Source organism: Rhinopithecus roxellana, chromosome 8 (assembly GCF_007565055.1).
Source record: "Rhinopithecus roxellana isolate Shanxi Qingling chromosome 8, ASM756505v1, whole genome shotgun sequence".
In the NCBI taxonomy this organism is placed as follows: domain Eukaryota; kingdom Metazoa; phylum Chordata; class Mammalia; order Primates; family Cercopithecidae; genus Rhinopithecus; species Rhinopithecus roxellana.
This window is the reverse complement of record NC_044556.1, coordinates 17778066-17803945: the sequence shown is the minus strand read 5'-3', so window position 1 is coordinate 17803945 and position 25880 is coordinate 17778066. Positions and strand designations below refer to the sequence as shown.

General features: G+C 51.0%; 1 protein-coding gene across 5 annotated transcripts; it reads right to left on the bottom strand.

Moving 5' to 3' along the window:
* Positions 1-2667: 2667 nt before the first annotated feature.
* On the bottom strand, positions 2668-25433 carry PGPEP1 (pyroglutamyl-peptidase I). 5 transcript variants are annotated; one of them, XM_030936167.1, is made up of 6 exons: positions 25104-25421; positions 22898-22950; positions 17259-17434; positions 12352-12468; positions 10742-10974; positions 2668-4679 (listed from the first exon to the last, which is right to left on the bottom strand). In XM_030936167.1, exons 3-6 carry the CDS (start codon positions 17430-17432, stop codon positions 4487-4489), a joined length of 717 nt encoding a protein of 238 aa, XP_030792027.1. In that variant the 5' UTR covers positions 17433-17434; positions 22898-22950; positions 25104-25421; the 3' UTR covers positions 2668-4486. The 5 variants fall into 5 exon arrangements, with proteins under 5 accessions (XP_030792027.1, XP_030792028.1, XP_030792030.1 ...); XM_030936168.1 differs by lacking the exon at positions 17259-17434 and having other exon boundaries at positions 25104-25417; XM_030936171.1 differs by lacking the exon at positions 17259-17434 and having other exon boundaries at positions 4561-4639; positions 25104-25433.
* Positions 25434-25880: the final 447 nt, after the last annotated feature.

Here is a 25880-nt window from a genome sequence, read left to right as displayed (position 1 = left end):
CAGCCCTGCCTCTCCAAGTGGCCTCAGGCTTGTTCCAGCCCTTGATGGGAGCAGGTGGGCTAGGTGGCCCCAAGCTCAGCCCACTCGCTTTGAAGTCCTGCTTCTTCCTTCCTTTCCACTCCATCTCACTTCTTTTTTGAGCTACATCCCCACACACACACCACTGACCTTTGTGGTGGGGAGGGGGTGCTAGGGGCCAAATAAAGTGCACACACTTGGGCATCTTAAAAGAGATGCCATCATCAAGCTGGTCAGGGCACCAGGTGCCCCGATCCCTGTCCCTGTACCCCTGTTCCCTGCCTCAGCACCCTCCATGACGACTCATCAGGGAAGCCCCCCAATCACTTCACACCTTTCTCCCCCAGCCTTCCCACCACACCCCTCAGCCTGTCTTTCCACCATTGACACTCGCCACTCCTATTCCTCTTCCCAACACCTCCCAAGTCCCACCCACTTTGCAGACCCTTCCTATGCCACCTGTAGCCTCTACCCCAGGCTCTGAAAATGAGGCCAGAGGGAATGGGACTTGGTCCTTACCTTCTTGCATGAGGATTTTTTTTTTTTTTTTTTTTTGAGACAGGGTCTTGCTCTGTTGCCCAGGCTGGACTATAGCGGTGTGATCATGGCTCACTGGGGCTTCAACCTCACAGGCACAGGTGATCTTCCTGCCTCAGCCTCCTGAGTATCTGGGACCACAGGCATGCACCACCACATCTGGCTAATTTTTTGTATGTTTTGGTAGATGTGGGGGCTCTTGCTATGTTGCCCAGGCTGGTCTTGAACTCCTGGGCTCAAGAGATTCTCCTGCGTCAACCTCCCAAAGTGCTAGGATTACAGGTGTGAGTCACCAAACCTAGCCCACATGAGGCTATTCTAAGCTGAGACCCAACAAAGGTAGAAAAACACACCATACAGTGCATAGATGAGTTCCGCCAAAAGAAAAATATTTGTAAAAAACTCTGCCAGGCGCAGTAGCTCACACCTGTAATCCCAGCACTTTGGGAGGCCAAGGCAGGCGGATCACCTGAGGTCAGGATTTCAAGACCAGCCTGGCCAACATGGCGAGGCTGCATCTCTACTAAAAATACAAAAATTAGCCAGGCATGGTGGTGTGTACCTGTAATCCCAGCTACTCGGGAGGCTGAGGCAGGAGACTTTCGTAAACCCCGGAGGCGGAGGTTGCAGTGAGCTGAGATCACACCATTGCACTCTAGCCTGGGGGACAGTGTGAGAGTCTGTCTCAAAAAATAAGAACGAAAAATAACAATGAGAAAATTTAAATGAGCCAAATGTTGTGCATTATGAGGAAGGATGGGATACTGGCTTGACTTGGTGAGGAAATGTGAACACAAATGTTCCTGCAAGAACACAAAGATGACATACGCACACTTGACAATGAGCAAACAATAGGTTATATCTCTAAGGAGCTATGTCACATGGTGCTTTAAACACAGAGGTGAAATGAAGACAAAAGAAAGATGGGGCCGGGCGCGGTGGCTCAAGCCTGTAATCCCAGCACTTTGGGAGGCCGAGACGGGCGGATCACAAGGTCAGGAGATCGAGACCATCCTGGCTAACCCGGTGAAACCCCGTCTCTACTAAAAAATATAAAAAACTAGCCGGGCGAGGTGGCGGGCGCTTGTAGTCCCAGCTACTTGGGAGGCTGAGGCAGGAGAATGGCGTAAACCCGGGAGGCGGAGCTTGCAGTGAGCTGAGATCCGGCCACTGCACTCCAGCCTGGGCGACAGAGCGAGACTCCGTCTCAAAGAAAAAAAAAAAAAAAAAAAAAAAAAAAAAAAAAAAAAAGAAAGAAAGATGGAAGTGTGGAGCCTGGGGCAGGTGCTTAGCTCAGTTCAGGCCTGGCACACCCTCTTCCCCATTTTGCCCAGCTTAGCTAGACCTGTTTTCTCCTCAGAGGCCCACAGACGAGACCTTTGAGGAACAGAGCAAGATGAAGCCTGAAGTTGTTTTCCAAAGGACCTCTGGGTGATCCCTGAGTCTTGAGTTGTTTCCCACATTCAAAAGAGGCCACAGCTTCCCTTCACAGAAGCTGGGGGGACAGATGCAGTGTCTCCCACACTCCAGATTTCTCAGGACACAGAGAGCTACCAGGGGTGTGGAGGGGGCATTTCGAGCAAAAAGAAGGCTGCAGTAGAGGGAACAATAGTGTCCCTACTCATTTCCACCTGCCAGTCACAGTCCACACCCACTGCCGGGCACCTACTGCAAGTCACCTACCAGCATCCACCTTCCCCTCCAGAGAAAGCCCAAGACTTGGAAAATGTGTTTCACAGAAACCCATCAACCCAGTTTCCAAACGATCTAGAAACCCAACAGAGGTAGGAACCACTGCCAGCATCGGAACAGGAGACAAGGAAGGTGAACGCTGAAGGAAACAAAGCTCTCAGCTGTTTTAAAAAAGAACTGGGCTGGGATCAGTGGCTCATAAGTGGATAATAAGTGCCTGTTATCCCAGCACTTTGGGAGACCGAGAAGGGAAGATTGCTTTGAGTCTAGGAGTTCGAGACCAGCCTGGGCAACATGGCGAAACCCTGTCTGTATAAAAAATTTAAAAATTAGCCAGGTGTGGTGGTGCATGCCTGTAGTCCCAGCTACTCAGGAGGCTGAGATGGGAGGATCACGAGCCCAGGAGGTGGAGGCTGCAGTGATCTATGATCACACTACTGTACTCCAGCCTGGTCAACAGAATAAGACCCTGTCTCTCTCTCTCTCTCTCTCTCACACACACACCTCTCACACACACACACACACCCCTGGATGTTGGGAAACCAACAAGATCAGATTCCAACTGTGTCACACGCAGGGAAACAGTATAGCCACATTCCCCCAGGCCAAAATAGAAACTGATTTCCAGAACATGCATTTCACTCAATTGGTTTCAGTGTGGGGGTTGTCCTCTCTCCCTGATAGGTATCAAGGATCTGGCTGAACTTACATCATCTGAGGAATGTTACATCATTTCATTCCTGTCTAGAGTTCAAGGTTACCAGGAAGTAAGATAAAATTTGACTCCTGACTCCTGGGCGAGTATCCAAAACCAATCTACATAAAACCCCTTGGCCGCCCGGAATTCCTCCTGCTCAGACATGCTGGGACATGCAAAGCTCTGCCAACTCCAGCCCCTAGGCCTCCGTTTTGAGACCCCCCTACCACCCTGCTAAGGGAGCAACAAACTCGTTCCGGCACCAAAACCTTGAAGCTTCAGGCCAGAAGTAGCGGGGGGGGGTTTCCGCTGCTGTGGAGTTTTACATATTAAAAAAGAAAAGTCAAAAGCAGACAAAATCCGCCTTCCCACAGATGGCCCTGGTCTCCATGGCGACAGCTCATAGCTCGGTGTTGAAAGGACCACGACCCCCATGGCCACATCTGGGGCAGCAGTCCCACCCCGTCGCCTGGCCACCAACCCCATGCCTTAAGCAAGGGGGCCTCCTTTTTGGCCCTAAAACCAAGACATGCCATCTTAAGTCCAGTTGTTTTTTTTGAGACAGAATCTCGCTCTGTCACCCAGGCTGGAGAGCAGCCGTGTAATCTCAGCTCACTGCAACCTCTGCCTCCTGGGTTCAAGCGATTCTCCAGCCTCAGCCTCCCAAGTAGCTAGGACTACAGGCATGCATCACCACTCCCAGCTAATTGTTATATTTTTAGTAGAGGCGGGGTTTCACCATGTTGGCCAGGCCGGTCCCGAACTCCTGGTCTCAAGTGATCCACCCACCCTGGCCTCCCAAGTGCTGGGATTACAGCCATGAGCCACTGTGCCCAGCCAAGACATGGTATCTTAAGTCCAATTTTCAGGGCAGGAGACAAAAGTGGCCTCACCCTGGCATGAGGGGAAAAAAGACACTTTTGTTGTTGGCTAAAAAGCCTGCATTTTAACCAAAGGGAATATAAATTACTTTGTGCACAAACTAGCACTATTGGTTTAAAAAAAAAAAAAAAAAAGAGCGAGAGAGAAGAAAGAAAGAAAGAAAAAATTATGCCGTATCCCAGGGTAGCCCCAGAAAGGGCCAGGCTGTTGAGCACAGGTCAAGGTCGAGGACTCATCGAGACGCTTTTAAATTGGATAAAAGCCAGTCTTGGATATAAAGTGAATTCTGAATTTCCTTCACCAACAGACAGGAAAGCAGGTGAACACGTGGCTCCAGCTGTGGTATCGCAGCTCATGGACCCACCAGACCAAGATTCTCCCTGGGCATCTGGACCCCTCAGGCTGGCCTCCCTGGTCACGGCAGCTGTGTCCCCAGATGCAGGGAGGAAAACGGGAGAAAAGAAAATTTTCAGCCACTTCCCTCAAATCAACCAGAGCTTTTGTAGAGAAGGAGGAAGAGGAGATAGGCAGATCAGAATCTCTCTTCCAGATCGGATCCCCAAGTTGAAGAGCTTGTCTTTTCCTGGCCACACCCCAGAGGGTGGATGTCCCCTCGTGGGGTCCCCAGCAGGATGAGGTCTTAGGAGACCTGAGCGTTCCTCAGTGTTTGTGGCAATAGTTGATTTTGCCCTCTGACTGCTCCAGGAGGTCCAGCATCTCCTCAATGATGGCTCTCAGTGCCCTGCCCAGCTGGTCTGCGTTGTATGGCTTCCCCAGTGGGGGCACGTGGACGAAGGCTGATCGACCGTGACTCTGGTACAGAGAGGTGTAGTATGTAAAGTCGCAGAGATATCTAAGCCGCAGGGCGTGGTGGGTAAGAGAGAGACCAAAACGGGGTCAGAGGGGCAATCTGCAGACCAAGGTGACAGCACTCATCCAAACTCGAGGGAAGACCCCAGCCTCACCAGCCACCCACAAGATGGAATAACACTCTCCTCCCTCCCCAGGTTGGCAAAAAAATCACCAGGGGTGGTGGTGGTGCCTGTAGTCCCAGCTACTCAGGAGGTGGAGGCAGGAGGATTGGTTGAGCCCAGGAGGTCGAGGCTGCAGTGAGCCCTGATTGCACCACTGCACTCAGCCTGGGCAAGAGAGTGAGACCCTGTCTCTTTAAAAAAAAAAAAACAAAAAACAAAAAACTTGATAACTCCCAGTGCTGTGGCACATGTGGGGAAATGGGCAGAGTGAGCTGTTGCTGGTGGGAATGAACGCTGGTTATCCCCGTGTGGAAGGCAATTTGGCAGGCTAGTAAAATTATAATCACCCAGGCTTTACAACCTGGTATTTCCATTTTTTGTTTGTTTATTGAGACAGGGTCTCACTCTGTCACCCAGTCTGGAGTGGAGTGGTGCAATCACAGCTCCCTGTAGCCTCAAACTCCTGGCCTCCAGCGATCCTCCTACCTCAGCCTCCTGAGTAGCTGCGAGTACAGGTGTGCACCATCACCACCGGCTATATTTTGTTTTGTTTTTTTGAGACAGAGTCTGGCTCTGCTGCCTAGGCTGCAGTGCAGTGGCACAATCTCAGCTCAATGTAACTTCTGCCTCCTCAGCTCAAGCGATTCTCCTGCTTCAGCCTCCCGAGTAGCTGGGATTACAGGCGTGGACCACACCACATCTGGCTAATTTTTGTATTTTTAGTAGAGACAGGGTTTCACCATGCTGGCCAGGCTGGTCTGAAACTCCTGACCTCCAGTGATCCGCCTGCCTCAGCCTCCCAAAGTGCTGGGATTACAGGTGTGAGCCACTATGGCTGGCCCTATTTCCAGTTTTTATTTTTATTTATTTATTTTTTTGAGACGGAGTCATATTCTGTCATCCAGGTTGGAGTGGAGCGTTGCGATCTTGGCTCACTTCAACATCCGCCTCCCGGGTTCAAGCAATTCTCTTGCCTCAGCCTCCCGAGTAGCTGGGATTAGCGCCTGCCAGCACGTCCGGTTAATTTTTATATTTTTAGTAGAGTCGGGGTTTCACCATGTTGGCCAGGCTGGTCTGGAACTCCTGAGCTTCAGTGATTTCACCTGCCTCGGCCTCCCAAAGTGCTGGGATTACAGGCATGGGTCACTACCACAGGGAGTGGCTTAGTAAACTCTGGTTTATCCACACCATGGAATCCTATGAAATCATTTACAAGGAATGCGGTACAGCCAGAAAAAAATGGAGAACTCGCCAGATGCATGTTTTTTTTTGTTTTTGTTTTTTTTTTTTTTTGAGATGGAGTTTTGCTCTGTCACCCAGGCTGGAGTGCAGTGGTGCAATCTCGGCTCACTGCAAGCTCCGCCTCCTGGGGTCACGCCATTTTCCTGCCTCAGCCTCCCCAGTAGCTGGGACTATAGGTGCCCGCCACCATGCCCAGCTAATTTTTTTTTTTTTTTTTTTTTTTAGTAGAGACGGGGTTTCACCGTGTGAGCCAGGATGGTCTGGATCTCCTGACCTTGTGATCTGCCCGCCTCGGCCTCCCAAAGTGCTAGGATTACAGGCCTGAGCGACCCCGCCCGGCCAACCAGATGCATGTTGAATGTTCACAAATGAAAGCTGAGGAAGATAATTGTCAGTAAATGTGACTTTCGCCGTGTGACTCCATCCACATAAAAGCAAAGCAAAACAAGACACAATCGTAAAGCAGCAGGCCAAGTGATGTATATATGTACAGAAACGTGTCAGTCAGTAGGAGCTTCACGGTTTCAGTGTCTGACTTATCAGAGGGACCACTATGGAAAAAGAAAGGGAATGAGAATTTTTCCCAATTAGACCTATGAGGACACGTTCTAGAGTTACCTATAATTAAAAATTAATTTTATAAAGAGACTGATGGAAGCTAGGTATGGTGGCTCACACCTGTTGTCCCAGCACTTTGGGAGGCTGAGGTGGGAGGATCCCTTGAGTCCAGGAATTCGAGACCAGCCTGGGCAACATTGCAACACCCTGTCTCTATCAAAAATACAAAAAAAATGGGCTGGGCAGCCAGGCGTGGTGGCTTACACCTATAATCCCAGCACTTTGGGAGACCAAGGCAGGTGGATCACCTGAGGTCAGGAGTTCAAGACCAGCCTGGGCAACATGGTGAAATGTCTCAACTAAAAATACAAAAATTTTCTGGGCATGGTGGCAGGCACCTGCAGTCCCAGCTACTCAGGAGGCTGAAGCAGAAGAATCACTTGAACCTGGGAGGCAGAGGTTGCAGTGAGCTGAGATTGTGCCATTGCACTCCAGCCTGGGCAATAAGAGCGAAACTCTGTCTTAAAAAAAAAAAAAAAAGGGCTGGGCACGGAGGCTCACACCTGTAATTCTAGCACCTTGGGAGGCCAACGTGGGCGTATTGCTTGAGCTCAGGAGTTCAACACCAGCCTGGGCAACATGGTGAAACACCATCACTACTAAAAATACAAAAATTAGCTTGGTGTGGTGGTAGGTGCCTGTAATCCCAGCTACCCGGGAGGCTGAGGCAGGAGAATCGCTTGAACCCAGGAGTTGGAGGTTGCAGTGAAACAAGATTGAGCCACTGCACTCCAGCCTGGGCGACAAAGCTAGACGCAGTCTCAAAAAAAACAATAAATAAAATAAAATAAAATAAAATAAAATAAAATAAAGTAAAGTAAAATAAAATAAAATAAAATAAAATTAGGCCAGGCGCGGTGGCTCATGCCTGTAATCCTAGCCCTTTGGGAGGCCGAGGCAGGTGAATCACCTGAGGTCAGGAGTTTGAGACCAGCCTGGCCAACATGATAAAACCCTATCTCTACTAAAAATACAAAAATTAGCTGGGTGTGGTGGCAGGCGCCTATAATCCCAGCTACTCAGGAGGCTGAGGCAGGAGAATCGCTTGAACCCAGAAGGCGGAGGTTGCAACAAGCCAAGATTGTGCCACGGTACTGCAGCCTGGCTCCAGCCTGGGTGACAGAACAAGACTCTGTCTCAAAAAAAAAAAAAAAAAAATTAGCTGGGTTTGGTTGTGCTACCTGGGAGGCTGAGGTGGGAGGATCACCTAAGCCCAAAAAGTCAAGGCTGCAGTGAGCTGTGATTTTGCCACTGCACTCTAGCCTGGGCTACAGAACGAGATCCTGTCAAAACAAACAAACAAACAATTTAACAATTAGTTTTCAATTTAAAAAGAGAAAAAAAAGTTAGCTTTAAAAAGAACTCAGTGCTGTGCGGTGGCTTTTGCCTATAATCCCAGCACTTTGGGAGGCTGAGGCAGGAGGATCACTTGAGCCCAGTTATTCAAGAGCTGTCTGGGCAATGTAGCAAGATTCTGTCTCTACAAAAAACACAAAAATTAGCTGGATGTGGTGGTGTGCATTTGTAGTCCCCGCTACTCGGGAGGCTGAGGCAGGGGGAATCACTTAATCTCAGGAGGTCGAGGCTGCAGTGAGCCCTGATTATACCACTGGACTCCAGCCTAGGCAACAAAGTGAGACCCTGTCTCCAAAAACAAAAATCCTGATGGTAAATCCAGGCACTCCTTCCTTCAGCCAATCAACTGCACTGACCAACAGCCGCCTTTGAGTTGCACAAGCACACAGATTAGGGAGAAGTGAGGAAGCCAGTGCTGGGAGGGTATAACTTGGTCTGGGGAGTTGGAGAGGCCTACAAGTCACAAGGAGGTGACTCGTGTTGGAGTTAAGACTGGAAAGAGGGCCAGGCACAGTGGCTCAGGCCTGTAATCCCAGCACTTTGGGAGGCTGAGGCAGGTGGATCACTTGAGGTTGGGAGTTCGAGACCACCCTAGTGTGGCCAAAATGGCGAAACCCCGCCTCTACCAAGAATACAAAAGTTAGCCGGATATGATGGCGCACGCCTGTAATCCCAGCTACTTGGGAGGCTGGGGCAGGAGAATTACTTGAACATCAGAGGCGGAGGTTGCAGTGAGCCAAGATCGTGCCACTGCACTCCAGCCTGTGCAACAGAGTGAGACTCCATCTCAAAAAACAAAAACAAAAAAATACTGGAAAGAGGAGTTCCCAGAGGAAGGTGTTTTGGGCAGAGGCCATAGGGCATGCAAAGGCCCTGAGGCTACAGTGAGCTTGGTGTGTTTGAGGAGCAGGAGGAAGCCGGTTTATGTGTCTGGAGTGCAATGGACATGGGGTGATTAGAGGCAGAGCAGGGTGGAGAGGCGGGCCAAGCACCAGGGTTGGGATTTTATTCTACGTGCAATGGGAGCCATAGGGAAGGTCTAGGAAAGGGACACATGCATTTATTTATTTAGAGCCAACAGTGTCTTGTTCTGTCACCCAGGCTGGAGTGCAGTGGCGCTATCAGAGCTCACTGCAGCCTTGAACTCCAGGCTCAAGCAATCCTCCCGCCTCAGTCTGCCATTTTTTTATTTGTTAAGATGGGGTCTCCTTATGTTGCCCAGTTTGGTCTCGAACTCCTGGGCTCAAGTGATCCTCCTGCCTTGACCTCCCAAAGTGCTAGGATTATAGGTGTGAACCACTGCACCTGGCCCTGATTTATATTTATAAAAGAACTTTTGCAATAGGTTGGATCATCTCCTCAACATTCATATTCACCTGGGACCTCAGAATGTGACCTTATTTGGGCCAGGTTTGGTGGCTCATGCCTGTAATCCCAGCACTTTAGGAGGCTGAGGAGGGTGGATCACCTGAAGTCGGGAGCTCGAAACCAGTCTGACCAACATGGTGAAACCCCATCTCTACTAAAAATACAAAAAATTAGCTGGGCGTGATGACGCATGCCTGTAATCCCAGCTACTTGGTAGCCTGGAGCAGGAGAGTTGTTTGAACCTGGAAGGCGGAGGTTGCAGTGAGCCGAGATTGCGCCATTGCACTCCAGCCTGGACAACAAGAGTAAAACTCAGTCTCAAAAAAAAAAAAGAATGTCATCTTATTTGGAAAGAGGATCTTTGCAGATGTAATTAGTTACATTAAGATGAGGTCAGCTGGGCACAGTGGCTCACACCTGTAATCCCAACACTTTGGGAGATGGAGGTGGGCAGATCACCGGAGGTCGGGAGTTCGAGACCAGCCTGACCAACATGGAGAAACTCTGTCCCTAATAAAAATACAAAGTTAGTCATGCATAGTGATGCATGCCTATAATTCCAGCTACTTGGGAGGCTGGGGCAGGAGAACCGCTTGAACCCAAGAGGTGGAGGTTGCAGTGAGCTGAGATCATGCCATTGCACTCCAGCCAGGGCAACGAGAGCAAAACTCCGTCTCAAAAAAATTAAAAAAAAAAAAAAAAAAAAAAAAAAAAAAGATGAGGTTATACTGGATTAGGATGAGTCCTAAATATGACTGGTGTCCTAATAAGAAGACCATATGGCCACACACAAAGGGAAGAAGGTGATGTGAGGATGGGGGTGGGGACTGGAGTGATGTGTCTACAATCCAAGGATGGTTGGCAGCCACCAGCTGCAGGAGAGATGCCTGGGACAGATTAACCCTCAGCACCTCCAGAAGGAACCAGTCCTGCTACCACTTTGACCTTGGACTTCTGACTTCCAAGGCTGTTACACAATACACTTCTGCTATGTGAAACCACCCGGTTTGTGGGTATTTGTTACAGCAGCTCCAGGAAATTAACACAGAAACTGACTGATTGGGTTGTGGTAGAGGCAGCAGGGAGGACGACTGAGGTGGAGCCTGGGGCACTGTCCAGGTGGGAGATGCTGGGGGCTGCGGTGGGGACCGTGATGGTGGGGAGAAGTGGGCAGATCCATGAGTCCCAGGAGCAGAATCGACAGCACCTGCTACATACAAATATTTGGCTCTGTACCTCGTATACACTGAGTGCTTGGTCCAAAGAGGCCAAGGTCAACACGCTTGACTTGTTCCACACCAGACTCAGTGAGTGGAGAAGGGAAATCCCCACTCACCCCCACCCCACAGGGCCCTACCTGCCAGCATCCTGCGAGATGGTCACCGATACATCCAGGCCCAACGTGGTGACTCGCTTGCACACAGCATCCATGTCGATGATGGAGTCAATGCTTTCAGGCCCGTCCTCCACGCAGCACTGGGAGCCGGGGCAGAAGCGGCAGTTGTCCAGCCCCTTGTAGCCCTTGTTGTGTCCACATTTCTCCAGTGTGACTGTGGTCGCCATGCCTGACACCCCCACATGCACCACCAGCTGCACACAGACAGGGGCAGGACTTAACATGGCCTGCCCATGGGACTCGGAGGGGGTCCCCCTGAGGCCAAGGAAAAGGCAGCATCCTTACTGGGCTCTGCCTGGGGTTGTGTTGTTTCTGACCTCCTGCTGCTGGAATAGACCCTGCAGTCACTCTTGCAAAAAGGTATGCCATGTAAGACAGGCAAGAATTTGAAACATGCAAGGCTGTTCATTGCAGCTCTTCCTGTTATCAAAATCAAATACTGGAAACAAGCTAACTAGCCATCCGCGGGAGTTAGTTCAATAAATAATGAGCTACTATGCAGCTGTTAAAATGCCAGCGCAGTGTTTTTGTTTGTTTCTTTGTTTGTAGAGATGGAGTCTTGCTCTGTCGCCCAGGCTGGAGTGCAGTGGTGCGATCTTAGCTCACTGCAACCTCCCCCTCCTGGGTTCAAGTGATTCTCTGGTCTCAGCCTCCTGAGTAGCTGGGATTACAGATGTGTGCCACCACACCCGGCTAATTTTGTATTTTTAGTAGAGACAGGGTTTCGCCATGTTGGCCAGGCTGGTCTCGAACTCCTGACCTCTGGTGATCTGCCCGCCTTGGAATCCCAAAGTGTTGGGATTACAGGCGTGAGCCACCATGCCCAGTCTTGTTTGTTTGTGTAAGAGACGGGATCTTGCTCTGTTGCCCAGGCAGGAGTGCAGTGGCACAAATATCTTGGCTCACTGTAGTCTTAAACTCCTGGGCTCAAGCAATCCTCCTGCCTCAGCCTTCTGAATAGCTGGAACTATAAGCGTGCACCATCATGCCTAATTTTTAAATTTTTTTGTAGAGATGGGGTCTCACTATGCTGCCCAGGCTGGTCTCAAACTTCCGGACTCAAGCAATCCTCCTGCCGCAGTCTTCCAAAGTGCTGGGATTGCAGGCATGAGCCACTACCCTTGGCCTGGATAGCCCTTTGGGTTTTTTGAGACTAAGTCTCGCTCTGCTGCCCAGGCTGGAGTGCAGTGGCACAATCTCGGCTCACTGCAACCTCCGCCTCCCGGTTTCAAGCGATTCTCCTGCCTCAGCCTCCCGAGTAGCTGGGACTACAGGCGCCCGCCACCATACCCGGCTAATTTTTTGTATTTTTAGTACAGACAGGGTTTTGCCATGTTGCCCAGGCTGGTCACGAACTCCTGAGCTCAGGTGATCCATCTGCCTCGGCCTCCCAACGTGCTGGGATTCCAGGCGTGAGCCACCGTGCCCGGCCTGAAAAGCTCTTTCGAAGACAAGACCGTGTGGCATTGGTCACGTGATCTGATCAGGAATAAAGCCACCTAAGTCCTCCACATGAAGGGTGCCAACCTGTAAGTCCTGATGAGAAAGCACCGCCCCTCGGCACCACTCACCTGTGGACTGTGCTTCTCCCACAGGGCAGGGATGAGTCTCTGGACTGTTTTGTACTCAACTGGAATCTCATACACGTGCAGGTCCACACTGTCCCCAAGGCCTAGCTTTTCCAGCTCCTGGAAGAGAGGAGAGTGGGAGCGTCGTGGCCCCTGACGGCAGCTATGGGGATAATGCGCTCCCTGGGGGTGAGACAAACAGGCCGCTCTTCTGACTTATTCTGCAGGATGGGAAGTGGTGAGTGTTGATTGAGTTCAAAGCCCCTCATTTCCTTCCCCACTCACTTGCCTCGAAGTCTCTCTGCATCTCTAAGGTGACATGATTCTACGGCCCCTAGGGTTAAATCCCAGGTTCCTTGGACTCAATCCTGCCTGTGTGACCTTGGGCAATCCACTTAACCTCTCAGAGTCTCAGTTTCCTCATCTGTAAAATGGGAATAACAGAGTATCAGGCCGGGTGCGGTGGCTCAGGCCTGTGATCTCAGCACTTTGGGAGGCCAAGGTAGGCAGATCACCTGAGGTCAGGAGTTGGAGCCCAGTCTGGCCAACATGGTGTAATCCCATCTCTACTAAAAATACAAGAATTAGCCGGTGTGGTAGCATACGCCTGTAATTCCAGCTACTTGGGAGGCTGAGGCAGAACTGCTTGAACCTCGGAGGCAGAGGTTGTAGTGAGCCGAGATCACATAACTGCACTCCAGCCTGGGCAACAAGAGCGAAACTCCATCTCAAAAAAAAAAAAAGGCCAGGCATGGTGGCTCACGCCTTTAATCCCAGCACTTTGGGCGGATCACCTGAGGTCGGTAGTTTGAGATCAACCTGGCCAACATGGTGAAACCCCATCTGTACTAAAAAATACAAAAATTAGCCGGGTGTGGTGGCAGGTGCCTGTAATCCCAGCTACTCAGGAGGCTGAGGCAGGAGTATGGCTTTAACCCGGGAGGCAGAGATTGCAGTGAGCCGAGATTGCGCCATGGCACTCCAACCTGGGTAATAAGAGTAAAACTCTGTCTCAAGGGGAAAAAAAAAAAAAATTCAACCTGTTTCCAAGTAACTCAGCAGTATCCCAGAAGAAAACTCAAGAACACTGAGAGATGGCTGAGCACGGTGGCTCACGCCTGTAATCTCAGCACCTTGGGAGGCTGAGGCGGGTGGAACACCTGAGGTCAGGAGTTCAAGACCACCCTGGTCAACATGGAAAAACCCTGTCTTCACTAAAAATACAAAAATTATCTGGGCATGATGGTACGCGCCTGTACTCCCAGTTACTTGGGAGGCTGAGGCACGAGAATGGCTTGAATCTGGGAAGTGGAGGTTGCAGTGTGAGCCCAGATCATGCCACCGCACTCCAGCCTGGGCGACAGAGCAAGACTCTGTCTCAAAAAAAAAAAAAAAAAAAAAAAATCAAAAAAACAAAAAAAGATAAATTATATTTTTCAAAGATCCCACTATCCATTCCCTTAACAAACCTCATTCCCATCTTCACACCACAGAGGTGACAGGGCACGGCACACATCATGCAGACCTGTTTCTTCCTCCCTTCTTTTTTTTTTTTTTTTTTGAGACAGAGTCTTGCTGTTTCGCCCAGGCTGGACTGCAGTTGTGCTATCTCGGCTCACTGCAAGCTCCGCCTCCCGGGTTCATGCCATTCTCCTGCCTCAGCCTCAGCCTCCCCAGTAGCTGGGACTACAGGTGCCCGCCACCACACCCAGCTAATTTTTTGTATTTTTAGTAGAGACGGGGTTTCACCGTGTTAGCCAGGATGGTCTCGATCTCCTGACCTCATAATCCGCCCGCCTCGGCCTCCCAAAGTGCTGGGATTACAGGCGTGAGTCCCTCTCTTTCTTTCTTTTTGAGATGGATTATCAAAAGTCATTTAGTGGTACGATCTTGTCTTACTGCAACCTCTGCTTCCCAGGCTCAAGAGATTCTTCCGCCTCAGCCTCTCGAGTACTGGGATTACAAGGTGCCCGCCACCACACCAACTGATTTTTGTATTTTTAGGAGAGACGGGGTTTCGTCATGTTGGCCAGGATGGTCTCCAATTCCTAAGATCAAGTGATCCGCCCCCCTTGGCCTCCCACAGTGCTGGGATTACAGGCAGGAGCCACTGCACTCAGCCCCATGGAGACCTGTTTCTAATTTCTTATTCACACACCTGAGAAATCCCATAGTATTTTTGCTTTTAGAGATGGGGTCTTACTACATTGCCCAGGCTGGTCTTGAACTCCTAGACTCAGGTGATCCTCCCATCTTAGCCTTAGTTGAGACTACAGGCATGTACCACCACACCTGGCTTGTTTTTACATCAATTTTATCTTTTTTTTTTTTGAGACGGAGTTTCGCTCTTGTTGCCCAGGCTGGAGTGCAATGGCACGATCTCCGCTCACCGCAATCTCCACCTCCTGGGTTCAAGCGATTCTCCTGCCTCAGCCTCCCGAGTAGCTGGGATTACAGGCATGCGCCACCACGCCTGGCAAATTTTGTATTTTTAGTAGAGACAGGGTTTCTCCATGTTGGTCAGGCTGGTCTCGAACTTCTGACCTCAGGTGATCCGCCCACCTCTGCCTCCCAAAGCGCTGGGATTATAGGCGTGAGCCACTGTACCTGGCTCGATTTTATCCTTTTAAAAAAATTGTATTGAGATAAAGTCTAACAGCACTTAAAAGTTTTTTTTTTTAGATGGAATCTCATTCTGTCGCCCAGGCTGGAGTGCACTGGCTCGATCTGAGCTCACTGCAACCTCTGCCTCCTGGGTTCAAGTGATTCTCCTGCCCCAGCCTCCCCAGTAGCTGGGATTACAGGTACATAGCACCATGCCCGGCTAATTTTTGTATTTTTAGTAGAGAGGGGTTTCACCACGTTGGCTAGGATGGTCTCCATCTCCAGACCTCATAATCCACCCGCCTTGGCCTCCCAAAGTGCTGGGATTACAGGCGTGAGCCACCACGCCCGGCCAAAAGTAAAGTTTTCAAAAAGATTTACTGCTGCTTTTCCATTCATAGTCAGTAAAAAAAAAAAAAATTCTGAGACAGGGTCCAGCTCCAGTCACTGAGGCTGGAGCGCAGTGGCGCCATCAGCGCTCGCTGCAGCCTTGACCTCCAGGGTTCAAGTGATCTTCCTACCTCAGCCTCCCAAAGTGCTGGGATGACAGGCATGAGCCACCGTGCCCAGCCATTGATTTTATCCTGCAACTGTGTTTGCTCCACTCAGCAGTCTATCTGGGAGATCTATCTACATTACGATACGGAGATCTCAGCGTACCCTTTTCTCTGCTGTGTAATACTCCATCTCAGAAATTGGTCACCATGGATTTAAACATTCCCCTACATTGGAACATCTAAGTGGCTTCTGATTTTCCTTATTGTAAAGCCATGCTGCAGTAAACGTGCTCATGCAAACTTCTCATGCTGATGGGTGGGGAATAAATGCCAAACAGGGCATTGCTGCACTGTAGATCAGTCAATACATAATTGCTATTGAGAGAGATCATTACACTGAAGCCTGGTTTTCCCACCTCATATTCAATACGTCCCAGAGGAGAAAACTTTACAGTTTGTAAATGCATCTTTCCCTAATCTCCAAGAGGAGACCCACAGAGCTCTTTTCTCTCTTAAAAACAAATCAGCAGGCTGGGTGCAGTGGCTCATACCTGTAGTCCCAGCACTTTGGAATGTCGAGGCGGATAGATCATTTGAGGTCAGGAGTTTGAGACCAGCCTGGCCAACATGGTGAAACCCCATCTCTACTAAAAACACACAAAAAATTAGCCAGGAGTGGTGGTGCGTGCCTGTAGCCCCAGCTACTCAGGAGGCCGAGGCAGGAGAATTGCTTAAACTTGGGAGGTGGAGGTTGCAGTGAGCGAAGATCGCACCACTGCACTCCAGCCAGAGTCTCGCTCTGTCTCAAAACAAACCAACAAACAAAACACAAATCAGCAGCCAAGCACAGTGGCTCATGCCTGTAATCCCAGCTACTGGGGCAGATCACTTGAGGCCAGGAGTTCAAGGTCAGCCTGGGCAACATTGTGAGACCCTATCTCAAAAAAAAAAACCCAAAAAGCCCCCACACCCCAAATGATACAAAAAACACAGACAATAAAAGAAAAAAATCGATAAACTGGATTTCATCAAAATTAAAAACAAAATTAAAATATTTAAAAGACTGAGTAACCTCTGGACCAACCTGGAGGGATTTCCAGGCATGACCTATGGCAAGACTGCGCCACCTTCTGGACAAGGAAAGAATGGGAGGGGGGATGGGGACAGGAGGGAGACTTCTGTGCAAAAAACTCATCACATGTTTTTGACTTTTGAACCATGTCAATGTTTTACAAAATCAAAAAATAAAATAAAACAACCCATAGTCCCATATCAACAGATCTGCCTCTTTTCTGTCTTTTCCCTAATGGGCACAAGGTGATGCCTTGAGTCTCATGGGATGTGTGACTTTAAAAGTCAACAGGGAAAGCTATATTCAGAAAAACAGGGTCAGGGGTGGGTGGCTCACACATGTAATCCCAGCGATTTGGGAGGCTAATGCAGGAGGATTGCTTGAGGCCAGGAGTTCAAGACCAGCCTGGCCAACATGGCGAAACCGTGTCTCTACTAAAAATACAAAAACTAGCCGAGTCCCAGCTACCCGGGAGGCTGAGGCATGACAACCACCTGAACCCGGGAGGCGGAGGTTGCAGTGAGCTGAGATTGCGCCACTGCACTCCAGCCTGGATGACAGAGTGAGATTCTGAAGAAAGGGAAGGAGAGGAGGGGAAAGGGGAAAGGGGAAAGGAAAAAGGAAAGGAAAAAGGAAAGGAAAGGAAAAAGGAAAGGAAAGGAAGAAGGAAGGAAGAAAGGAAGGAAGGAGAAAGAAAGAGAGAAAGAGAAAACCACTGCCAACATATATACACATACCCCAAAGCATGCAGTCACAAGAGAGGTGTTCATGTGTGGGTTTGGCAAGACCCACTTGATGGCAGGGCTTGGTGGCTCACACCTGTAATCCCAGCTTCGTTGGGAGGCCAAGGTGGAAGGATCATTTAAGCCTGGGAGTTCAAGACCAGCCTGGACAATATAGTGAGATCCCATCTCTACAAAAAGTAAAATTGAAAAAATTAGCCAGGCATGGTGGTGCCTGCCTAAGTCCCAGCTACTTGGGAGGCTGAGGCAAGAGGATTGCTGGAGTCCAGGAGGTCGAGGCTGCAGTGAGCTATGATTGTGCCACTGCACTCCAGCCTGGACAACAGAGCAAGACCCCATCTCAAAACAAAAAGAAAGTTTTTCACCAAAGTGATGGGGAAACTTAAGGTCTGTTCACATTGCCTGATGTAAATTATTCCTCAATTTTAAATAGAGTAACAGTGGGGAGCCGCCTGCCATACAGTGTATCTGGCACTAGAAGGAAGTGCATGGCTGGTAATCTGACTGAAGTCTTAGCCTCTGAACACACTCTGTTCCAACAGGGCTGGATAGTTCTCCTCCGGGAGAAGGGACGCAGGGCACCCCCAGTCCCACATCACGTTGCTGGGAGCACACCCAGCCTCACGCACCACCAGAGCATACACCGTGAAAGGACGGGGCTCGGGCAGACGCCCCACTGTCTACACCCCATCTACCTGACAGGACCCCGCCGCGCAGCCTCGTCTGACCGATTCCCCCGACCCCACGACAAAGACCCTCTTTGTTCCCTGGTAATATCCTTAGCAGGTCTGTCTAGACTCACTGTGGCAGCCATTGTCCTGTGATGCTACCAAGTTCTGTGACCCGGGTCCTCCTCACCCAGCTTGGGCAAGAGACGCCCCAGACGGCCCTGAGCCCCAGAGCTCCCCGGCCCTTAACATGCACCTGCGCCTCCTCAGAAGAGAAACACAGCCAGTGCTCCAGTCCACCCTGAGAGAGAGGGGAGATGGGACACACAAGATACATGTTGCCTCCTGCTTGGGGTGCTGGGGGTAGCCACCATCCCAGGAAAGAACAAGGGGGGATCCCCTCTGTACCCCAACTCCCACCTCCTGAACACTGTGGGTGGGAAACAGTTCCACCTATGCTGTGGGTATGACTTCACCCAGGGGACGAAGAGAGAGGATCAGAAGAGACGGAGACAGGCCAGGCGCAGTGTAATCCCAGCACTTTGCCTGTAATCCCAGCACTTTGGGAGGCCGAGGTGGGCGGATCACAAGGTCAGGAGTTCGAGACCAGCCCGACCAATATGGTGAAACCCTGCCTCCACTAAAAATACAAAAATTAGCTGGGCATGGTGGCATGCACCTGTAGTCCCAGCTACTTGGGAGGCTGAGATGGGAGAATCGCTTGAACTCGGGAGGCAGAGGTTGCAGTGAGCCAAGATGGCACCACTGCACTCCAGCCTGGGTGACAGAGCGAGACCCTGTCTCAAAAAAAAAAAAAAAAAAAAAAAAAAAGAAGAAGAGACAGAGAGATGGAGTCAGAGAGAAACAGAAATGGAGAGAGAGAGAAGGGGAAAGAGAGATTCAGAGAGAAAGAGAAAAGGAGACAGACACACACAGGGAGAGAAACTGAGACACACAGAGAGAAACAAAGAAAGAGAGAGAAAGGGGAAGAGATAGTAAGACCCAGAGAGAGACAGAGAGAAACAGAGAAGGCTCGGCATGGAGGCTCATGCCTGTAATTCCAACACTTTGGGAGGCCGAGAAGGGAGGATGGCTTGAGCCCAGGAGTTTGAGACCAGCCTGGGCAAAATGGCCAAATATCATCTCTACAAAAAAAAAAAAAAAAAAAAATTAGCTGGGTGTGGTGGTGCATGCCTGTAGTCCCAGCTAATTGGGAGGGTAAGGTGGGAGGATCACCTGAGGCCGGGAGGTCAAGGATGAGGTGAGCTGAGATCGCTCACCTCACTCATTCAATCGACCATTGAACTCCACTCCAGACTGGACGACAGAGTGAGACCCTGTCTCAAAAAAACAAAAAACAAAAAAGAGAGAAAGAGAGAAACGGAGAGAGAAAGAGGGGATGAGGTGGGAAGAAACAGAGAAACCCAGAGAGGCAGAAAGATACAAGGAGACAAGAGAGAGAAACAGACACACACACAGAGAGAGGTGAAAGCGACAGAGACAGAGAGATGAAGAGAGACACAGAGATGAATAGAGATAGAGAGAAGAGGGGAAAGGGACAGAGAGAGACCCAGAAGGAGCAAGAGCGGAGAGACACAGAGAAGTACTTAGGAGGTCCCTGAAGGAGGAGGAGCTTCTGAAAAATCCATCAGGGCAGGAAGCAATTGCCACCCACAGCGCAGAAGAGATCACCCATCTTTGGGTGGAGATGACACTAGCAACAGTTGCCTGCATTACACCAACAACACTCCGGGGCACATTTTTTGGAGGAATGGATTCAACCCATCCAGCAGTGACACCTTTCTAACAGGCAAATCCAGGACAAGAAGGAACCAGGCAGCAACTCCAGGGGTGGTTCTCACAGAGGTGTGGGACCTGGAAGCCGCTTGTTCCCGCCAACTTCTAGAACAGGCAAAATTCACCTAGTGGCACAAAAAAGTCTGCAGAGGTTTACAACTGGAGGGCTTGGGAGTACTTGGGAAGAGGCTATGTGACGCTTCTGTGAAGAATGCGAGGAAGAACCACAGAATGTTTGAGATCTTGACCTGGCCTTGGGAGGGCACATATATAAAATGTCTTTTTTTTGAGACGGAGTCTCACTTTGTCACCCATGCTGCAGTGCAGTGGCACAATCTCGGCTCACTGCAACCTCCGCCTCCTGGGTTCAAGCAATTTCCGGCTAATTTTTGTATTTTTAGTAGAGATGGGGTTTCACCATATTGGTCAGGGTGGTCTTGAACTCCTGACCTCAAGCAATCCACCAGCCTCAGCCTTCTAAAGCGCTAGGATTACACGTGTAAGCCACTGTGCCTGGTCAAATTTTTTTTTTTTTTTTTTTTTTTTTTTTTTTTTTTTTTTTTTTTTTTTTGAGACAGGGTCTAGCTCTGTCACCTGAGCTGGAGTGCAGTGACACCGAGGGTTCACTGCAGCCTCTACCTCCCCAGGCTTAGGTCATCCTCCCATATCAGCCTCCCGAGTAGCTGGGACTACAGGTATGTGCCACCACACCCAGCTAATTTTTGTATTTTTTTTGTAGAGATGGGGTCTTGCTATGTTGGCCAGGCTGGTCTCGAACTCCATGCCTCAGGTGATTCTCCCACGTCAGCCTCCCAAAGTGCTGGGATTACAGGCGTGAGCCATCGTGCCAGGCCTAAAATTTCACTAATGAGTGTCCTGGGTGTATATAGGACAGATCTAAGAAGGTTGGCATCTTTTTAGCAGGGGAATGTTGCGGAATCTTGTGTCCTAAACTTCAGGAAGAAAGCGAAAAGTGGGACTGGGCACAGTGGCTCATGCCTGTAATCCCAGCACTTTGGGAGGCCGAGGAGGGCGGATCACCTGAGGTCAGGAGTTCAAGACCAGTCTGGTCAATGTGGCAAAACCCCGTCTGAACTAAAAATTTAAAAATTAGCTGGGCGTGGTGGTGTGCAGCTGTAATCCCAGCTACTAGGGAGGCTGAGGCAGGAGAATCGCTTAAACCAGGAGGTGGAGGTTGAAGTGAGCTGACACCGTGCCACTGCACTCCAGCCTGGGCAACAAGAATGAAACGGTGTCTCCAGATAAAAAAAGAAAGAAAGCAAAAAGTGGAAACTGCAGGTCTGGAGAGAGGATAACCAAGGAGAAGGGCTATTTCCTCTCCGGCCACAGGATAAAAACCTGCCATCCTTCACCATCCAAGAAGCCCCGAAGCTCAGAGGGATTTCCAAAGATTGTTTAATTGATTTTTCTTCTATTTAGATGCAGATCACAATGTCTGGGGCCCAGGAATTCAGACACCCGGCTTTGTGTCCACTCAGCCCCGTGAAGGCTCCTGTCTGAAATCTGCACAAAGCCTGACACACAAGTCTTCAGAAACACGCTGTTTCTTTTTGTCTGGCTCTCCGGGGAGTGGGTGAGCAGGCAGGGTCTCGGGCACGCTCCCATCTGCAGGGTCCCGGGACCCTATCCCTCCGTCCCGTTCACAAAGTGGGCAGGAAAGAAAAAAAAAAAAAAGGGAAACAGCCAAAACTTTGAGGTCTTAAGTTGGGGAGGGAAGGGGGTGATTAAAAGATGGGAGGTACAGCTGGGAACTGCCACGCTGAGGTTTCAACTTAGATTTTTCTCCAAATCTAGGATTCTGGAGTGGGAACAGAGGTTACTTTCAATCAGGCAGCAAGTAGGCTAGGATAAACAGGAGTTTGGCTCTGGTCTCTGCTGGTCTGATTTATATAAGGAAAAAACACTTCCTTGTTTCTCTCTGTGCATTGCTCCCCAGCCTGTCCCTACAAAATACTCCATCTGGAAAAGAAACTAGAAAGGTTTTGCAGACTGGCATCTCGTTCAGGGCACCCGGAATGACAGCCCCCCTCAGCCCCTAATATGCCATCTTTCCCTCCCCCAGCTGCCAGGAGGTGACAGCGAGGCTCACTGTACCCCCTCCTACAAGGTCAAGACATGTCCCCCTGCCACCCCACCTCCCATATTCCTGCCTGGTCCTTCCGAAACCATGAATTACCTGCCCAAAACATACCAGGGAATTCTCACTTTGGCTGTTCAGAAACCAACCTGAGTCACGATTTGTCTGAGTCAATGGAAAAAATTTTTGTTAAAAAGGAGGGAGATCCTGGCCAGGTGTGGTGGCTCACACCTATAATCCTAGCACTTTGGGAGGCTGAGGAGGGTGGATCACCTGAGGTCAGGAGTTTAAGACCATCCTGGCCACCATGGTGAAACCCTGTCTCTACTAAAAATACAAAAATTAGCCGGTATTAGCATGGTAGCGGGTGCCTATAATCCTAGCTACTCTAGAGGCTGAGGCAGGAGAATTGCTTGAACCCGGGAGGCGGAGGTTGCAGTGAGCCAAGATAGCGCCACTGCACTCCAGCCTGGGTGACAGAGTGAGACTCCGTCTCAAAAAAAAAAAAAAAAAAAGAGGGAGATCCTAGAGTTGGATAATTCCTAGGTAAAGTAGACGCCAGGTAAAGTAGTAAAGGAGGATTCAGAGTTCTGGGCTGCAAACAAATACTCAACAGATGTGTGCTCCAGTGGTTACTATCCAGGAAGATATGTGGATCCGACATCGTTTTGTAAGAGCTGGCTGGGCATAGTGGCTCATGCCTGTAATTCCAGCATTTTAGGAGGCTGAGACAGGAGGATTACTTGAGGTCAGGAGTTCGAGACCAGCCTGGCCAACATAGTGAAACCCCATCTCTACTAAAAATACAAAAATTAGTCGGGCGTGGTGGCAGCCACCTATAATCTCAGGCACTCTGGAGGCTGAGGTAAGAGAGTCGCTTAAACTCAGGAGGCGGAGGTTGCAGTGAGCTGAGATTGTGCCATTGCATTCCAGCCTGGGTGATAGAATGAGACTTCGTCTCAAAAAAAAAAAAGTTTTGTTGAAAGGAGACATTCTTGGATGCCATAACTTTCTGCGGGGTGGGAGTGCCCAGTTCCAAGCCTGATTCCCACCCTCCGGATCTAAGTTACCTGAACTGCAATCCAACTGGCGTTCACAGTGTGTTCCCCAAAAGGGCCAAATCCTGAAAAAACAGGAAAAGCAATATATTACCCAAAAATGGCCCTTCCCAGTCTTCCCCTGGCCGCTACTCCCACCTGGAGAAGCAAGCAAGGAGCTTCAGGGCGCAGCTGCCAGGGACAACATTGCGGGCCTGGTCCTGAGTTCTGGGAGCACCTGGAGGCCCGTCAGAGCCGCCGTCCTGCACCTGTCCACTCTGTAGTCAACGAGTCCCTTCCTGTCTTCACCTCCGCCGGCCCCTCATGCTCAGCCAGGGTCCAGAGGTCTCTTCTGCCTCCGAAAAGGTTGCCCTGATCCTGTCTCCACTTCCTCTGTTCCCCTTGACCCAACCTAAAATTATTGTGTCACTGTCCCGAAATGCCCTGAATCGGCACCAAATGAGGAATGAGCCCTACGGGCTGTCTAGATTTCACCTTGTCACCCTCCTCACTGCTAGCTCAAACTCCAGGCCCCTTTCCAAAACATGACAGTCGCCCAAGGCTGTGCTAAGTGATCTTCCTGGCATTCTGCCTGGCCACGTCCCCTTTCAGGCAAGGGTTTTTCCTGGGCCCAGTTTCCAGGAGCAGGGACTGAAGCACAGAGAGGTGAAGCTAGCTGCCCAAGGTCACACAGCAAGAAGGTGAAAGAGCTGGGATTCAAATCCAGACCTGGGGCTGGGTGTGGTGACTCACACCTGTAATCCCAGCACTTTGGGAGGCCAAGGCGGGCAGATCACCTGAGGTCAGGAGTTCGAGACCAGCCTGGCTAACATGGTGAAATCCTGTTTCTACTAAAAGTAGAAAAAATTAGCCAGCTGTGGTGATACATGCCCGTAATTCCAGCTACTCAGGAGGCTGAGGCAGGAGAATCGCTTGAACCCAGGAGGCGGAGGTTGCGGTGAGCTGAGATGGCGCCATTGCACTCCAGCTTGGGCAACAAGAGCAAAACTCCGTCTCAAAACAAAACAAAAAAATACGGTCCATCTAGGACAGTGATCCCACAGGATATAAATGCTATGCAGAGATGCTGTAGCCTGGGATAGCAGGTAGGGGCTGTGGCTCAGAAGAGAGCCTCCTAACTTTATCCTTCTGTACAGCCGAAGTTTGAGTCCCAGCTCAGCCCCTCACAAACTGGATGACCTCTGTGAGCCTCAGTTTCCCTTTCTGCAAAATGGAGACAGTCAAGATGTAATCAGCTCATTCAAAAAGTGCTGGAATAAATAAACAGATAAAGGAAGGCTGGAGGGGGTGGGGGCAGTGACCCTCCTCCCAATTATACACACCTGCTAAGCAGGTGCCTGGTTTCTTCCTTCTTCCCTGAATCTCCAGGATCAGCCTCAACCTCCCTTCAACAGCCACAAAACACCTGTGTGCACCTTTGCTGGATTTCCCACTCTGACCCCTCCAGACAGCAGGTCAAAATGACACCCCCTACTCCCTGACTCTGAGGCCCCAGCGGAAGTTTGCGCCCCACGTGGCCCCGAGGCGGAGTCTCAGAGAGGAGGAACAGTTGGTTTGGGGGTGAGGGGAGTCGGTGACAGCGGGGGCCCTGACTCACTAACAAACAGCCCCGGCACAAAACACAAAAGGTTTCCGCTGAAGACAGTCTCTGGGACAGCTGGGAGAGCCCCGGCGCCCGAGGTCCCCGGACTCCCACCTGTCCCTGCCTTGGGGGAGCAGCCCCCCACGAGCGCAGAGCGCAGCAAGCAGTGACTGGGAGGTTCATTTGTCACTGGGACACTTCCTGCCCGCAAATCGGCCTTTGTCCCCTGAGGCCGGGTGTTGGGGGGGTTCGGTGTGGGGACAGGCCGGACCTCGGAAGGGGCAGGGAGGAAGGGTCCGGTCCAGCCCGCAGGCCAGACAGAGCAGGCAGGTGCCAGGAGGGTCACCATCCCTACCTTGGGAGGAAAGGACGCCAGGGGGACCTGCGCGGCTCCAGGCATTTGCCCGGCCCCCCAATCTCCGCGCCTGACTGCCCTGACTGCCGACCCTGGGACCCCCGAGGCTCCTCCTCTTTCACTTTCCAGGAAGCCTGGGCTGCGCAGGGCTCCCGCCGGCGATGACACCTTCCAAATCTGGGAGGACTTCCAACACCTGCCCCGCCCGGCCCCGCAGTCCTGGAGCCGCCCCCGCCCCTGCCCCCGGCCGCTGCCGCTACAGCCCCCATCAGCCAGCGTACCCGTCACTACCACCGCCTTCCTCGGCTGCTCCATGGCGGGATTGGGGTGCGCCTCGGACCCGCTTCTGTTCCGACTGGCGCGACAGCTGCAGCCGCGGCAGCCTCCTGGCCCCGCGAGGCCACGCCCCTTCCACGCCCCCTTCCACGCCCCCGGTCAGCCGCTCGGCGTGCGCGCCCCCCGGCCCGAGACGCAGCGTGCGCGCCCTGCGCCCCGCCTCCGACCCTGAACCCCGCCCCCGACGGCTATCACCGTCCTCCCCAACCTCCGTTTCCCCGTCTGCAAAATGGGAACATCTTATGCCGTAGGGTGTAGCTGCTTACACGCACTGAGCCAGGTGCTGGGGACGAGCCGGTCCTTTATTCTATAAGAGTTCATTGAAGGCCTGCCCTATGCATGCATACTGCCCAGAATTAGGGAGGGGAGTCCCCGTGAGCAAGGCCCGTTTTCCAGATAAGGAAACTGAGGCACAGATTGCCACTTCCCCGAGGTCACTCACCTCGAGGGGTCACAGGAGCGGCTTTCAGGCCAGGGAGTTGGCGGGGGTAGGGGAGGACGGAGTAAAAAAGGAAAAACACGGCAACCACATTTGTGCGGTGCCAGAAGGTTCTCTGCAGGACCCCATGGTCCTAGGAGGCTAATGGGAGAGGGCGATTGCACCTCCTGTTCCCTCTGCCGGAACACACCCCGCAGGTACCTGTGAAGCTGGCCGCCTTCAGGCCTCAGCTCCAGTGTTCCAATGTCGCCTTCTCCCAGGGGCCCTCCTCTCCCTGGCTGTC